At 36.8% G+C, this 17,138-nt stretch overlaps 2 protein-coding genes across 6 annotated transcripts in view; both read right to left on the reverse strand.

Moving 5' to 3' along the window:
* Nucleotides 1–700: 700 nt before the first annotated feature.
* LOC126593186 (stromal processing peptidase, chloroplastic-like) lies at nt 701–12,807 on the reverse strand. The gene is made up of 24 exons (XM_050259113.1): nt 12,424–12,807; nt 11,402–11,645; nt 10,375–10,616; nt 10,035–10,233; nt 9,739–9,786; nt 9,402–9,509; nt 9,119–9,307; nt 8,729–9,013; nt 8,528–8,629; nt 7,912–8,046; nt 7,561–7,785; nt 6,494–6,697; nt 6,206–6,376; nt 5,798–5,947; nt 4,846–4,983; nt 4,432–4,659; nt 4,169–4,321; nt 3,957–4,083; nt 3,744–3,876; nt 2,741–2,861; nt 2,571–2,651; nt 2,353–2,454; nt 1,922–2,072; nt 701–1,685 (listed from the first exon to the last, which is right to left on the reverse strand). The coding sequence occupies exons 1-24, from the start codon at nt 12,600–12,602 to the stop codon at nt 1,603–1,605; spliced, it is 3,798 nt and encodes a 1,265-aa protein (XP_050115070.1). The 5' UTR covers nt 12,603–12,807; the 3' UTR covers nt 701–1,602.
* Nucleotides 12,808–15,398: 2,591 nt separating this feature from the next.
* The window catches only part of LOC126593136 (uncharacterized), an 85,196-nt gene continuing 83,456 nt past the window's right edge, over nt 15,399–17,138 (reverse strand). For 2 of the 5 annotated variants that reach the window (XM_050259035.1, XM_050259034.1), the window contains exons 2-4: nt 16,605–17,083; nt 16,251–16,482; nt 15,399–16,133 (exon numbers count right to left, since the gene is read on the reverse strand). In XM_050259035.1, coding sequence (XP_050114992.1) covers nt 15,661–16,133; nt 16,251–16,482; nt 16,605–17,083 — 1,184 coding nt within the window. In that variant the 3' untranslated portion in view covers nt 15,399–15,660. Of the gene's footprint in view, nt 16,134–16,250; nt 16,483–16,604; nt 17,115–17,138 lie in introns of all 5 variants that reach the window. The other 3 variants (XM_050259033.1, XM_050259032.1, XM_050259036.1) reach the window with 2 other exon arrangements.

A 17,138-nucleotide genomic window follows, 5' to 3' on the forward strand; every position in this document is an offset into this window, starting at 1 on the left:
TTAGGACTCTGGTTTACTAGTAATAAGATGTTTATCCTTCGGGTGTTATGGTCTTTTGAATTGTATGATGTTGGTTGCATCCAACGGTCTGTGAAGTGATGATGTGTTATAATCGCACACACTCTTGCATTAGGGTTGTATATGAACCAGCTTCCACCATTTGGGGGAGTTATGAATGAAATCATAATGCTTTAGTTTATTTCTTCTTCCTTTCCTCTTTCGCAGCTTCCCTCTTTAGTTTGATACTATCAACCACCATAAGAATCACCTCTACTACCACCTCCGCCTCTACTGTCATAACTACCGAAATAAACTCTATTTGGGTTTGAGCTCAAGGGCTCCATTGTCTCTGCGTTCAAGACGAGAAGAAGGAATTAGTGGTGGTTGAAATAAACCCTATTCTAAACCTTACCGCACGATCACCACCAACACCCGAAGAAGAGAGCGTGCCACACTTACAATGACAAGGTAAAACATGCCAAGGCATGACCGGCTAAGCATGTTCTCCCCTTATCACACTTTGCCTTTGCCTCACTATGCCTTGCCACGGCACGCCTTACCCTTATGTGCCTTGACTTGGCATGGAAAGGCGCTTCCGTTGTTTATCTTGCCTTGTACACGGTTGATATTTACATTGGACACACAGTTGGGTTTTGGGTCGCTATTGTTTTCCAATTGAATTACGTCTTTTATATGCCACTTTATTCTTGTGTAAAATTGAAAGTTAAATATTCATAAAAAGTTGGGTCAAACAATGGTCACTGTTACACTTGCATCACAAGGTAAATTTATCTGTTGCAGACAAATGTCGGGTGTTAACCGCATGGATTACACAAATTATGAAAGGCTCATGAATTTACAATTTGAAGTACCCAATGCTTTTGATTTAGCCGCAACTATGTACAACACATTGATAAGTATAACCAACGTTATAGTTCCTCATGCACATAGTTGAACAAGGAATGCAATCAGCATCAGTGGATAAGGCATTGTCACAGCAGCTGCATACAATTTGTTCAGCCACAACTATGGCAACGAGGACATCTAACATCAAGTGGTCGGCAATTCTCAATTGGACGGTTGGACCTACTGAAAAATTTGTAAAGTCAAAATACAAGGGGAAATGCCATCTATTGGACTTTACTGCAATTACTAATCAGCCAAAATACAAGGGGAAAGCCATCTATATTTTTACCCAATCACGAATACATGCAACAGAGGCTAAAAAATCAATACTTCCAGTCCAAGAAAACAAGCATGAGTATCCCACATCCATGCCCCCTGGCAGGGTAAAATTTCAGCGCCTCAGAGAAGTGACTAACTTCAGTACTTTGCAGCCAAATTTCATTACAAAGTACTTTCCAGCTCCCTCCCCCCATAAGGGTCAGACTAAAAAAGGTCGTACCCAGTGCACAAGGCTCCTGCTTTACGCAGGGTCTGGGAGAGGTGAATGTCGGCTAGCCTTATCCCCATTTATGGAGAGGCTGCTCCCAACCATAAGGGCCAGACTAGAAGAAAAAAATGAGAACCTCAAAAGCTTGTGAAGATACCTTAGTGCTAATATCTCTGTAATACATGCGAGACCGCAAGTATCATATAAGGTCATGTTGTAGGCCGTGTCATAGTTGATAAACCACGCCCAACAGGGAAGATTCCTGGAAAGCCATCCACTGATTCTTCGACTTCTAAAGAAGCAGCACAATACAGGTTTTCATGAGATAGAGAAAGCAAGTTGAACTGATGAATGGAACTAACACTAAAATGATGAGGAAAAGGGTGAGATCTTTCAAGGTCTCATTGCCACTCTAGCTCAAGTAAAAACCATTGTTGATTGATTATACTCTACTGAATTTTTAAGAGTTTCAACTATGGTATGTGGATTGATAAGAGTAGAACACGGTACAAAATATGTCCAACTCACCAGTTATTTCATCTCCAGCTTGAGCTCCAGCAACTCCAATGCACGAGTACAAAGAATCATCGCCTACTTTCAATTGATCATATGCAAGGTATATGTCATCAATAGAAGCAACCTCATATAAATTTGTGAGATCTTTGATGCACGATATGTCCTGGACCAAATAGCACTATGAATCAGAATATCTTCATGTAAACAGTGTATTTGATTATGGACCATTATTTATTTTTATCTTTTGATCGACTGAACAGTCAGAATATCTTCATGTAAACAGTGTATTTGATTATGGGCCATTATTTATTTTTATCTTTTGATCGACTGAACAGCCACCTATTATAAATCAAAGAGATAATTAAGCACTGGTACAGGAAAAATATCAACTTATATTTTTTTATTAGTACCATCTTTAAACACTAAAGAACCTTTCTGTTTACCTTCCTTGGAACAGAAGAAGCCTGCAAATGAGCCAACAGTCCAAGCCAATACGCATTTGACTTGATCTCAGCTTCATGCCTCATCAGAAGGGTCCGCTTTGCCTTAAATTTTGAGTAAATAAACAAGTGACGTGGTCTAGATAATCCCACTTTACTTTAAAAAATGATAACATAAAATAAAAAACCCAAAAGAAAAAAAAAAGGAAGGAGCAACTAACCCTGTCCAACTCCCTTTGGCAAATCTTGTTGCCATGTAAACCTCTAAGGACATTCTTGCATGCATCCACAGCTTTGTGAACCTGAATACTCAATAGACCTAAACATGTGAAGAGAGTGCAAAGTGACGGAACATATTCTGCTCGAATATATACAAATAGAGCATACACACCTTCGCAGGGGTTGATGTTACAGATATGACATACCATCCAAGATTCAGCCTATCAAAAAGGTTCAACTCGAATGATACATCATATGTCAATCCAAGAGAGTCTCTGACAGTCGTAAAAAGCCTGTGCAACACCACATAGAATATTTCACCACCAATCAAAATAACAAGAACCACATATTTGTCTTAAATATCATCTTGAATTAATGATCAAAATCTGTCCATAAAAGAAAAGTTAGTTTCCAATTTTGTCCTTCAAAATCTGTCAATTTGGTTGTTCATTTGTTAGGTGAACAATAACAGGCTTACGTTTTGATGTTGAGGGATTACAAAGCTACAAAAGGCATACAACATAATATTACTGCCACATCAGTAACATGTAAAAGACAAGTAATAAATTTGGTTTAGGTCAATAAATATCTCCATATTTCGGGATAGGTTGACGTATTTTAAATTACTTATAGGTTCCTAAAATGTGTTAAACAAAAACAGGATTATCACCATCACCAACCCCAAAATACATCTGCCATCGTCAGTATCACCACCTCCATATCATTTCAATATCCTTGCAAACCATCTCCCAATTTCTTTGTAATTGGTTACAAAGGAGACTAGAACCCAACTCTCAGCCTACGCGGCTACGCCTAACCAGAGTATCTTGCATAAGAAATTTTGTGCTATAATTTTGAGACTTCCATCCAAAGTCTGCTGTAATAGACAGTTGAGGGCATGACATGGTGTCCACCCACGTTGTACTACTTCGGATGCTTAGAAAATTACACCTCCAAACTTATAACAGTACTCGGTACTGTTTTCAAGAAAAGTATAGAGTTTTTATTTTAACAATCATTTGGTCAATGTGGTTGTTGCCCAAGATGTGCTCCACCCAATAGAGAAAAGTAATACATTTTGCGCATAAATAGCTGACCATTCAGAAGGATGAACACATTCATAGATAAACTACAAGTTCACATGCAAGCTTTGTACTGAGCAAAAAAAAAATTACCTAGAATTTATAATCTCAGCCAGGAGCCCCATTGTGATGCCAAAGAACAGGGGATGACCACAGAGTTTTCTTTGCACATCCTTCTGAGTATCCTCATCCACCATAAGCACCTCCTCCGATTTCAGTTTTGCATCTACATCAGAAATTATAGCTACAACACCTCTCTCAATAAGATGCAAATTCAAAACCTAATTCCAGATTTGATAAACTCACCATCGTGAGTTGAAATATGACTAAATAACTCAAACAGATCTTTGCCATCGACTGTAAAACCCCATCGGTTTGGTGCAGGGCCTGCAATATATGCACATGCTCTCTCATCCGTATCCTTCAAGAATACCTGCTTAGATGTATATGAACCATGAGCACAATTCAAGGTTACAGAACTTCTGTCATCCAAAGTATCAAGCTATAAGTGTACTCACTTGCTGAGACTGCAAATCAGAAGGAGATGATCGGAATACAATAGGATTATAAGCATTCTCCATCTCATAATTTCCTTTCGATCTTACGGTTCCCAAGTAATCAAGAATACAAGACTCAACATCCTCCTCTGAGAAGTCCCCAACAATACTTACCTATGCAATAAGCAGACACAGCCATATATAATGAGAAATGTTTGAGTATTATAAATTATTCGTCATGTGCATACTTTGTAAAACTACAACCAAATCAGCAAATTACGCACCTCCATGTTACTGCCTACAAATTGGTTCATCACTGCATCCTTTACAGATTGCAATGTCAAATTTTGCAATGACTTTGGTGTAGGCTCTACAAACCGCTCGTCTCCGTCCATCATTGCTAACATGAGTTTGTGAGCAGTTGAGCGCTCCAAGCTTTTGGGAATGGACTGATAATATGACAAATACAATTGCCTTGCTCTATCAAATGCATCATCCAGCCAGACACTATGCTGCAAGTGAGCAAACATGCATTATAAATTAACCCATTACAAGGCATGCGTCTCTAATGAGATGACTCCTATGGAGCAGGAACTACAACAACATTGTGCCCAAAACATGTCGACAACAACAATGACGAGAATCCCTCATGGAATCCACATACCAGAACAGAGAGACTAAAAGTTATGATGGGTTACCTCAAGTACCATATGAAGCAACTGGAAAGCCGCACGCATTCCATTATCTCTTAAAGTAAAACGGAATTCCATAGAAATAAATTCCTCGGTGGACTCCAATGAGCAGTTAATCAGGTGATTCACACAGAACAGTTCTACCTGATAAAAACAATTTGCATACATGATACATAATCTCAGCAAAATGAGGAATTAAAGATAGTGAAACGAATGGTGAGATCCTAATATTAAACAATAATTACAGACGGCATATGGATAATCTGAGTATATGATTAAGGATCTCATCTAATTAAGCAAATGCATGTCACAAATATTGCAACTCATTGACATCAGTTGGCAACAAATATGATAAGGAATAAGCTCATGAGCATGCTTCAAATTCACATTTTCTTGGAGGGAGAAAAAGTTTATAGTTATAATTTACAATAACAAACATGCAGCACTGAGCTATTTACTAGATATTTATTTAACACAGAATACAGAAGAACACACCAGCTATTTGCTCTTCCAACAACTAGTGAAGTTGTGCATGCTTGTTTACACAATGAGCATTTATGATACCTAATTTACTTACCAAGAACCTATCTCAAATAAATAATTTATAGAATTATTAAAGAGGAAACAAACTCCTATTTAAGTAGTTTAGCTATACTATGTTAACCTTCAGAAATGTAGAGAGAGAGAGAGAGAGAGAGAGAGAGAGAAGTAGAAAATGGAAAAACTTCATTGTATTAATTTCTTGTCAATTAAGCAAGTACATTCAATAGTATTTATACACTTCTCAACACTTCTAACAACTGAACTAACTATCTGACTCTCTAATCTTCATACATGTGGCATAATCTCAGCCACACAATCTCTCTCTATCATACTATTGGGAAAATAAAAAAAAAAGCTCCGTGCATCTGATATATATACATATATAAAATTGTGACAAAGAGAGGAATTGACATACCTGCTCCCTTGAGAAGTTGCCAACACGACCTCCCTCACTAAGAGTTCGTACACCCACAACAACAGAACCTCTGGACTCAGAACTTTCAGCTGCCCGTCCACCGCCAACTATAAGCCTCATTACGCCTCCCCTTGCCTCACTTTTTGAAATCTGTAATGAACAAAGATATAACTTGTTATTATTAGTAAGTCTTTACTCTGCACATATACATCTAAACACCATAATCATCTACAATAATGTATCTCGTGATTAAGCTCTGCTCACTTTTTCACTGATTCTCTATGTCAATCTAAGATTTTACACAAATAAGTACATGACTCACAAGACAAATGACTGACTTAAAAACATTACCAAATCTTCAATTACACATCAATGAACCCATTACCATATAAACATCAGATGACATACCTTGTAATTTACAGAAATTCCATTTGACAGACGACATTTAGTGATCCCCGTTTCTTTGTCATAAACTTTAGTCACATTTATTTCTGGACTACAGGGAATGAAGGATGGCATGCGCCGCTGCCTTAATTCCTGTAACTGCAACGAAGATATCAATTCTTTTGGCACCTCAAGCTGCGCAAAATAGAAGAGAAAAAGAATCAGCCATAATCTTAAATTTGACAGCATAGATATATATAAAAACTTAAGCCAGTAAAAGTGAGAAAGCTAAGTTTATAAAAAAAAAGACACCTCTGGCTCAGGTTCAATGGGTTCCTCCAATCCAGCTTTTGTAGCAGCTATAATCTCATTAGAGGAAATGGTGAACTCAGTTTCACCTATTCCCTCTACATGCACTCTCTTTGGAACACAAGCAACAATCGCTGCAGGAAGAGGTGCAGTAGGATTTCCAAAATTAGAAACAAATTCCAACACCTTGGTGCCAATAGAGTTGACCTACACACAAAAATTTGAATTATATGTGGTATAGTTCATCAATCTCAGTGCACATTGCCTCATAATATCAAATTTTTCTTTGCCTATAAGTTGGCAGGTAAAACTTGAACTCTTTGAAATCTTGTCAAACTTTGAAAGGAGATTAAGTAATAAGGCTTATTAAGATTTAGCATCATGATCCTGTTTCTAGTTTTCCAACAGTGTGTGTTACCTGGATCACTACACATATACATGTATGCTCAGGACCACTAAATTGACTCCAACTTTATCCTCTAATTATCTTTATGATTAAGAAAGACACAAAAAGTCATTCGTAATTACAAAGTCTTAACCAAGAAAAGAACAAAATTATATATACACAATTTCATTTATGATTAACCATAATACAAGATTCCATCAACAAAGGAATGCGGTCATTGCATTACAAGTTCTTAACCAAGAACAGACACAAAAAGTCATCTGTGTTCCATTACATATCTTTATTACTAAGATATAGTATATAAACTATAAATTAAATCTTATATCATATAAATGATAAATTAAACAAATTCTCACTAGATCAATCTTTTATTTTTTACGTGTCATGACTCGTTAAAAATATACCAAAGTGACCCTACGTAGCACTCCAATGTGTCACGCAGTCCAAAATGGTGAACTATCCTATTTGTAACAGGTACATCTTGGCAATATTGATATGGCATGTATTAGCATTATAAAGTACAACTTCTAAGTGTGCCTTTTTTTTTCCTTGGGAGTTGTGCTTTTTTTTTCTTTGAGAGAGAATCTAGTTATGCTTATATATGCCTTTTATGGTTAATTCAGATCAAGTAACATTAACAAATGATAATGACTTTGAACATCACCTCTTCAAGAGTAACTGTTCCAGCAACAGCAACCAAACTCTCGTGTCCTTGCCTCTGATCCATTACTGTATGCCCCAGTGCATCACTCTCCATAATAAAATCCAAATTATCAACAGAAGACACATTATCTATCATAGCCGCCAGATGTTCACTATCTTTTAATAAGGCATCCATATAGCGAGTTAATTCACCCTTAGTAACACCAAATTCCTTGAGCCTTCTAACCTGCACCGAATAAAATATAACAAATGAGTTATGTAACATATGTAACTGACATGTAAACTACATTCAGAAAATCGTAAACAAACTTCCCTTCCAAAGTGTATGGAAGATCAAGATAGAAATACCAACCTCTTGTACAGCAACTCTAATTGCACCTTGCCAATTCTTGGGTTCAGCAGTTACCGTAAGAGTAGTGACAGTACATCCTTCCCTTCCAGAGTCACTATGATCCAATTCAATTGAAGTAAATGGTGGATTTGAACTCTGTCATTTCTAAAGATTAGCAAACTTACAAAGAGCTGCAAGGTTTCTCAAGCAAATACATAAATTAAGTACATGACAGGATTTCGGGTATACAAATATGAACATTTCAGATATTAGCACTTAAAAAGAAATAGATGGTAACTGATTATTAGCACTCAAAAACGACCTACAAAAATGGGATATTCAGCCTACAATATCTTCATAGAAAACTTTGGTGGTGTGCAATCTTGGCTCTTTTGTGGATTGTTTGGTTGTAAAAATAAAGTAAATTATTTTATTTTGCTTTGAAGGTGTAACTACCTGGATTTTGATGGACTTCTCCTATTTTACCTGTATCTTTTTTTTTTTCTTTAATTAAGCTAATTGTTCTTAGTAATACATAAAAAACAATAAATAAAATAGCTAAATTTTCAAAAAAGCAACGTAGTGACTTTCTTCATGGTGGAAACTGGAAATTGTGCTCGTAACCCTAAAAATGCACCTTGTATCTTGTATTAATTCGGAAATGCAAAGCAGACAGAAATATTCTCTTCATTAGAACATTTCGCAAGTCACCATATGTTTGAACCCTGCTCACAGGAACCTGCAGCAGTTCCACAACAAATATTTGTGAGAGAGAGAGAGAGGGGTAACTAAATCTCTAAAGCACGTAATTAATGCAACTCTACAAGACCCCTTATACCTTGCAGAACATATTAAACGAAAAATTTTGAATCAATTCATGCTGAAAAATCTGTGGAGGCTTCAAATCCATATTACTTCCAGGAAGTGACCAATTATGTTTCACAGGAAGACGAACTGTGTGCCTTTCCTTTTTAAAGATTTTAGATTGATCAACGGAATTAGAAGAACTTCCAGTCAGCCCAACTGAAAGCTTGGGCACAAGGAAACTAGCCATTGCACCAAAAGCACTAGGAGCAGGTGCAGGAACTGTCTCATTTTCTAGGCCAGTTTGTCCAAAGACAGCCTGCAATAAAGCAACTAATTTTATTCTACTTATGACTCTAAAAGTGAACACAAATTACTCAGCTAGACAGGATATAAATGATTCAATAAGTGAGCTCTTGCATACTTCAATCTGGTAAATCGTTTTTGAGATGTTATCAATGTCCCCAACAATGTATAAGGTTGCATTTGCAGGGAAGTACCAACGCTCATGGAATTTCCTTATTTTATCTACATCCCACTTCTTAATCTGCTCTTCTAACCCAATCGGGAACCTTTTGCTAAGCTTGTTTTCAGAATGCAGATGTTGTAATAACTACACCCAAGATCAAACGAGTAAAAGTTGAGATATAGCTGAACAAAAAAATTATTAACCGGCTTCAGAAAATAATAAAACTCCCCAGTCAAACCTGGCAGTCAACGCGATAATCTATAGTATTCATCATCTGTAATTCTGACAGAATCGCATGCCGTTCTTTTTCAACACGAGAAGAAAGGAATTTCGGGTGAAAAGCAATCTGTACACATGTATGGAGCACAAGTAAATAAAACTGAAAACTATCAACTTCCAGTTCAGTCCTTTTTAGTTAATTTTATTTTTCCGTCACATAGATGATTATACAAAGGTATTCTGAAAATAATGAAGTGATGAATTGAAAACAATATAATAAGTCCATACAAATATGTACAATATATCTACACCCAGGAATATACCTAAGCCCATATAGAAAAATCAATCATCCATACCTCATTCAAGGCATCCAGTACATATGGAAGCAGATCACCATCAGAATCCTGGAGAGCAACATATACTCGTGAATATGTTATATGTTTAGAGGCCTAGGTTGTAAGAGTGATATACATATTAGCTTAAAGTGAATTAGTCTTTTCTATTCTTGCAAAAACATAACAAAGTTTTGAAACAAACAGTTACATATTCGTTCTCAGATCCTTGAAGCTATGTATTCGTTCTGTTTGATACATAAATCTACAAATACTTAAAATGACAAACACTCAATAATGTTGGTGCAACGAGAAAGGACCTTTGAACTAATGGGCGAATGGATGTGAAACACTGTATGATGGAAGTCAGTGTAAGCATTAGATCGAGCCCCTGTCCCAAGAAGTTTCTCACGTTTCTTACTTCCAAGGAAAGCAACATGTTCAATCATATGTGCAATTCCTTGCTCATCGTCTTGCTCATCAATTGATCCTGAATGAACTTCCATGTGTGCTTCAAACCTAAACTCCAACAAATGTGATCTATTGGTAAGGGATATGAGATTATCTTATAAGTAAGCTGCACATGAAACCTGGCTTTTGTATTTCCAGCATAAGCATAAAGCATAAACCAATTATAAGTGTTCATGTAAGGAGGCCAACCTGTTTGGCGGAACTTTATTTGGTAAGATCACATAGCGCAGCCCATTTTTTAGTTGCCCTCGATACAACTTTGGATGAGATGGAATTTCAGAACTTAAAAACCCCTCTAACTTTGTTTTTTCTACTCCAGGATATAATAAATCCAGCTCCTGTTTCTCCAGAATAACATCTTGCCAGGCTGTACTTGCTGCATGTGGCTCATCTGGGCCCACGGTTGCATATGAAACATGAGCATGTTTGCCCTTAAAATTATATGGACCACAATAAGTCAGAAAAAAGGCTGTATTGAAAGCAAGAGCAGAAGTTTCCTATTGGAACCTTCAACTGCACCAGCAACTGTTATTTTCCTAATGAAAGTTTTTTTAAAAGTCACTGATAATTGGGCTTGTTGGGGAAGTGCTTCTAAAATGACTACAAGCACTTTGGAGCCAATCCTAGGTAAAAATGCAAGTGAATCCTGAAAAAGCAGTTGAAGTGCTTCCTACAAAGAACACATAACTGATGCTTCTTGCAGGAAGCACTTCAAGTGCTTTTGGAACCCAAAAACATTCTCTCTAAAAGCGCCTTCAGCCGTTTTAAAAACACTTTGTTTTGTGAACACAATTTCTTAAAAATTCACTGAAAGACTTTAAGTTTCACAACTTATTTCACATCTTAAATTATTGTTGCATACATGCAACCCACATAGAACGTGGCTCTGTAATTCAATCAAACTGAACAGTAAGTTTGCTGTTTTGAGCTGAATCATCATTGTAAATCTGTAAATGTCAAATGTTAAAATAATAGTTTCTTTCTCATATTAATATTAGTATTAATAATTTCTCAACTGTTTTTGCAGGGATTTGCCCGCCACTGTACCAAACAAATGAGAATAATTTCCAAACCTCGAATATGTAATCATGAATGCACACACAATACATACGGTACAAACATATCTAAACACACCAGCTAATAGTTAAACACAAGGCATAAAATGCAAGACTGAGTAACAAAATGCATCAACAAAAACTTGGGGTGCTCTACTTACAGCAACATTTCCAAGTTTAGGCTTGAATAAACAAAAAGAAGTTTTGTCATTAAAGACCCTTGGTGTAGATGTCCTACAGTGATGACGACTTCTGTTTTGGCAAAAAGAGCTAGTAATGCAGTTATACTTTCCTGGAAAAAGTGCATCAGTCACTGGCTCTCCAAGCATGGAGACACATTGTTCCCAAGTATTAATTTTCTTTCTATGTACACCTGATCTACCTGCACCAGCTTCAAGTAGACGCCTTTCACCCACAAGAAAGTGGCCAAAAAGTCAACAAGAGTGATATAGAGGGCACTGAAAATGTATTGCACTATAATATAGAGGAACATTTTAACACAAGCAATATATTTAGGTCCATACTACGCAATTATTAAACATGTTAAATAGGCAGTGAGCTGCATAGTGCATAGTAGTCAACACTGTTATCTTCAGGTTAAGTGGGTTGAACTGAAAGACAACCGGTTGGCAAAAAGATTAGGCAGTGAGCTACAAATTGCAAAAAGATTAGCCAGTCATACTTGTTCTAATAGTATATACTACATACTATACACAGAGCCCTTCCATAGAGGGATCCACTCTGGAAGGGCCAGCATATATATATAGCAAACAACAAACACAATCTACCTCAAAATCCAATCGCAAGTGATAACTCACAAATGGAGTCCCTTAAGTGACATCAAGATTGGAAGAATCAATAAATTAAACAAGAATGAATGCCTAATTCTGATGTTTTAAGCAGCAAGTATAGTAGAAGTTGTGCACTTTTTCTTTTTGTTTTAGAATCGGCGTTTATACCAACAATTGGCAGAAACAGGGGTGTGAAAAGCAGAGTCTTCAAAATGACATGTTGCATTTATTACGAGTACATGTGATTAGCGTGACGCTAGCAAGATTAAATATCAAGATTAGGAAAACATACAAGGACTAGGAAGAAAGAGAGAGAGAGAGAGAGAGAGAGAGAGAGCATAGAAACCGCTAAGGCAGAAGCTAGGATTTGAAAGAAAGATAGATGAAATTACCTGGTTGGAGAAAATAAAGACAGACGATTGATATGCAAAACGGTGAGAGGGCCACGAGCACTGCGAACACAGACCACCGAATTCAGCCGCCTATTCGAATAAGTGTCGTCGTCTCTGCTTATTCTCCGGGACGGACGGATTAGGGGGACGTTTACAACAAGAGAGCTTATGGCCGCCATTGCTGCGATTTTAGATTCAGTTGAGACTTGAGACTTGGAGTTGATGAGATAATATGGAGTAGAGACACACACAGAGAGTTGAAGTAAATTATAATCGATGTACTTGTCCTCCGCCTGGGTCCTGACCTGAGTCCTGACTCTCTTGAGTCAGTCGTGCGGCAAGGGGCGTTACACACAAAGGGTCTGTGTGCCGCAAAAGCCTAAGGGGGCTTTGGGTGCGAGCGACATATTGGATAGGAAGCCCTCCTCTTCATTAGAAGGTTTTTTTTTTTTGTGGTAAGAAAATATAATTTTAGTAATCCGAAGGTTACAAGCCAACACAAAGGAAGGCAAAATAATCCTTATACATTTGGGAGAAACAGATACATAAAAGTTCAGTTCAATTAAATAAAACTAAAATGGAAACCCAAATTCCTAATTTCCGGCCGCAAAAAGAAGCGTTCGCCATAAAAGTCTTGCCATCAACAACACTAAAGAAAACGACCGAGTGGTGAAAACAAACAAGACATCGCAATACAAAAGTACCAAACCCACAACAAGAAGCACGCAACATCCATATTTCTTCACCAAATACGAAAAACCAAAAGATAATCATCAGATTCAAATTTCATTTACTAATCCCTACAAATATATACAAATACAGGAACACATGGATAGAATACGAGGCTAAGGGGTACGTAAAAAGGGGTGCGTAAAATACCCTTATTTTAACCGAAACCGCAGTACACTTAGCCTTGAGGGATTGTGAGAGAGGGAAATAAATCTAGCAATCATATTCGGACCGGAGTCTGCGAGTGCAGTTCACAGACTCGATAAAGCTTTTGGGCCTATTCTAGTCAGCATGCCACTCTAGTCTCTGGCAATGTGTACCTCGGTTTGCGTGCAAATGGCGGACCTATGTGATTATTGGGCCTGTAGATAAAGAGTAATGTGAATGAGAAATGCTGGTATGAGGAGATGAGGGGGGGGGGGGGGGGGCACCATATTTTAGTTATTATGTAGAACTTATCGTTGGTGACTAGTTATTTGGTTGTTATGTTTAGTTATTATGTAGAACTTGTATGTTGGGTGACTAGTTATTTGATTGTTATGTTGAATCGATAAGGTAGGGTTTATGGTTTAGGGTTTAGGTTTAGGGTGATGAATTATGTATGATGTGTGATGTAGTTTCCATGTTGTAGTATTTAGCACGTTGGATGTTTGATTATGAGAATGCACCATGTAACAGTGTGGTACATCAATGGTCTTTCTTAGTTAATCCGTATTAGGGGATCATACTATCATAAGTATGCCAAGGGTCCTGCCTGGTTAATCTGCAATGGGGGACCACTCTATTATTTGTATGCTTTTGGTTCTATCTAGTTAATCCGAATTAGGGAACTATGATCATACCTAGTTAATCCGCATTGGGGGACCACATTATGATTTGTTTGTATATAGTTATGCCTGGTTAATCAGCATCGAGAGGTCACTACCTATTTGGTTACATCGTTCCATAAGTGGTCATGCCCAGTTAATCAACATTAGGAGACCATACGCATTTTAAGGATGGTTCCATTGAGTTGGTCTGGAATCCTGCTTCCTATTGGTTATGCTGAATTGGTTTGAAATATTAGATTTTTGTGAATAGAAGTTGCTCAAAATTACGTTCGTGTTTGTAACTGGTAGAAAATTACGGCAAACCTTACGAAAATTGACTTTGTTAAAATTCATGAAGTAATGTTTGATCATATTGATTGATTAACGTGGTTAAATGTGAATTTTTGTGCATCGTTGGTTCATTGAAATGTTAGTAGGTATTGATTATGGTTTTGTTGTAGGAAATTATTTTGAGGTATGTGAAAGATTGAATGACATACCGGTGCATCACTTATGTCAAGAGTTGTCTAGAACTTTATGTTTTCTTGCTAGGAATGCCATGAGAAATGTCTAAGTATAACAAAGAGTGAACTATGAACCGCTTGACCTTGTTTCAGGGTGTAGTCTAATATAAAATAAGAGAAAAGTATAATGCGCTGTTGAATTATGATTTTTTCCGCTACTTCACTTTGTGATACCATTGAATTGATTTAGACGTATCTTGGGATCGGGGTGTGACTTTATTATTTTTGAATTTTTCTTTTACATTCTCATTTGATTGAAGAAAAAAAAAACAAGAAGAGGAAATCAAAATCAGTAAAAAAAATTTGCTTAAAATTTTGAAATAAAATAAAATTATCAGGGGAGGTTGTGGAGTTTTATCGTAATAGATTTTGGTATAATTAAAAATGGATACATTTGTTATTTGCATATAAATTGTAATTTATTTTGAGACAACTTTCAAAGACCATTTTAAATAAGCGGACTCACGTATAATAGAAAATAGATAAGCAAAATTTGGGGACATTATCCACTATTCAATTGAAATATCTTTTTTTGTTTTTTGTTTTTTTCCAATTGAAATATCTTTAGATTTAGGTTTTGAATCCTTGATTTTGAATGCTTAAATATGAGTTCTGAGAGCATTTGCACCGAAAAATACATCAACTATTTACGTAAAGATATATACCAATTGATTTTGATTTTAAACTCATGCTAATTAAAATTTAATTGCTTTCGTGTCATGATTAATCTCTGTAGATGTTAAATGAAGCTAGAAGAAAAACTGATCCTCAGTACTTTCCTTGGTCACGGCCTCACAGCAGAAATGGTCAATTATAAATAGGTACTGCTATCTACACATTTATTTTTACTTTTCACGCATCTCTCTCAATTTTTGACCATTTGATAAAATGAATTAAAGATCTATGGCCAAAATTAACAAAAGTGTGTGGGATGTAAAAATAGATGTATGAATAACACTTTCTTACAAATAATTACAATTATCACAATCATAGTATCTGCATCATTTAACCTCTCTCTATATATATAAAAAAAAAAGCTAGGTTTTACTTCTTGAGCCGGACCAAGACCAAATGCTAAGATGCATCCCAAACAATAACTTCCTTGCTTTGCTCCTTGTCAAAGGATGCCTCTTACGGTTTGAAAATATCACCATAATAAAAGCTACTGCTGACAGTTACCATTGATCCCATTTATTTATAAAGTCATCCCACATTTCTGTGGCAATTGACTCTCTCACTGATAAAGCAACATGTTCTTGTATCGAAGTAAGTAACTCTGTGTCAAGATTATCATCGAGATCAGGCAATTCATCCATTGTTGTCCCTTCCGCACTCGAAAACAGCCAATCCTTTTTTGACATACGCCGGATGTAATTGTGCAGAACACACGCAGCTATAACTATATCCCTTTGAATATGAAATGCGTATTGAGGAGCAAGTTTGAGTATCGGAAACCTAGTCTTCAACAAATAAAAAGATCTCTGGATGACATTGCTAAGAGATGAGTGCCTGTGATTAAATAGCTCCCTTGCATTTCTAGGTAACTGATTTGCACCTCTATATTCATTAGCATGATACCTGACGCCTTGAAATGGGGCAATAAAGCCTTTCATATTTGCATATCCTGTGTCGACAAGGTAATATTTTCCTGCAAGATAAAATCATTGATAAAAGTAAGTTGTAGATGGCGTTACAAAGTGCAATGTCATGATAAATAAATAATGCTTACAGGCAGCATGTTACAGATAATATATCGAAGGCACACCTTCAGGAATACGAGGGAAATTCTGATGCGGATCATCAAGGACTGCTTTCAACACACGGGCTCCTGCAGCTGAGCCTTCCCAGCCAGGATAAATGAATATAAACTGAAGGTCAAACGTGCAAGCTGCCAACACATTTTGTGAAAGAACACCTTTCTTATTTCGAAACCGGGATTGATCTTTGGCTGGGACATGGGCTGGAATGTGCATTCCACCAATGACTCCGAGACAATCCTAAGAATAGACAGATAATTTTGTTGCTATAAGATACAAATCCTAAAGTAGATAGTAACTAAAAGTACATGACAAAATAAATAAATAAATAAAGTGAGAAAAGTATGTAACTTGACTAAAACCTGGAAATATGGATAAAATCTAATGCATCCACGGATTTCTGAAGGTCTGGTGGGGGTTGGTGTTTGTAGAAATTCACGTGACAGTGACTTGACTGCCTTCAACACATTATTGAAATGACGGCTGATGGTTTCACCTGAATGATGAAATCGCTCTTGGATAACTCTGTTGCGTTCATTATGGCCAATAATATTCAAAAAGATTCCCAGCTGCTCCTCTATCATAACACCAGCAGTATCACGTAGCATTCCTCTTTGCCGGAGAACGTCACATAACTTGTGAAACACATGTTTATCCATCCGAAACATTTCCTGGAACACATCATCATGACCACTCAGGACTTCGGTCATAAATCCACATGCTTTACTAGGTGACAGACCACGACAAGGTTGCCTGGTAATACTGTTATAATAATAGTAACCAGCTGCTGCTGCAGTTAGTTCCATCTCTTCCAATTCTACGTCAAAATCATCCATGACAGCTGATGTATCTGCAAAATTAAAATTAAGATACTACACAAGACAATCACTTGAGTG

This window comes from Malus sylvestris, chromosome 12, assembly GCF_916048215.2.
Source record: "Malus sylvestris chromosome 12, drMalSylv7.2, whole genome shotgun sequence".
Classification (NCBI taxonomy): Eukaryota; Viridiplantae; Streptophyta; class Magnoliopsida; order Rosales; family Rosaceae; genus Malus; species Malus sylvestris.

Coding starts and splice junctions, on each gene's coding strand:
- LOC126593186 (XM_050259113.1), bottom strand. CDS start 12,602: ATGGCGGCCATAAGCTCTCTTGTTGTAAACGTCCCCCTAATCCGTCCG. Junction 8,047..8,527: donor GAATTAATACAAGATACAAG/GTGCATTTTTAG, acceptor TAGAAATGACAG/AGTTCAAATCCACCATTTAC. Junction 4,322..4,431: donor TTGTAGGCAGTAACATGGAG/GTGCGTAATTTG, acceptor CTTATTGCATAG/GTAAGTATTGTTGGGGACTT.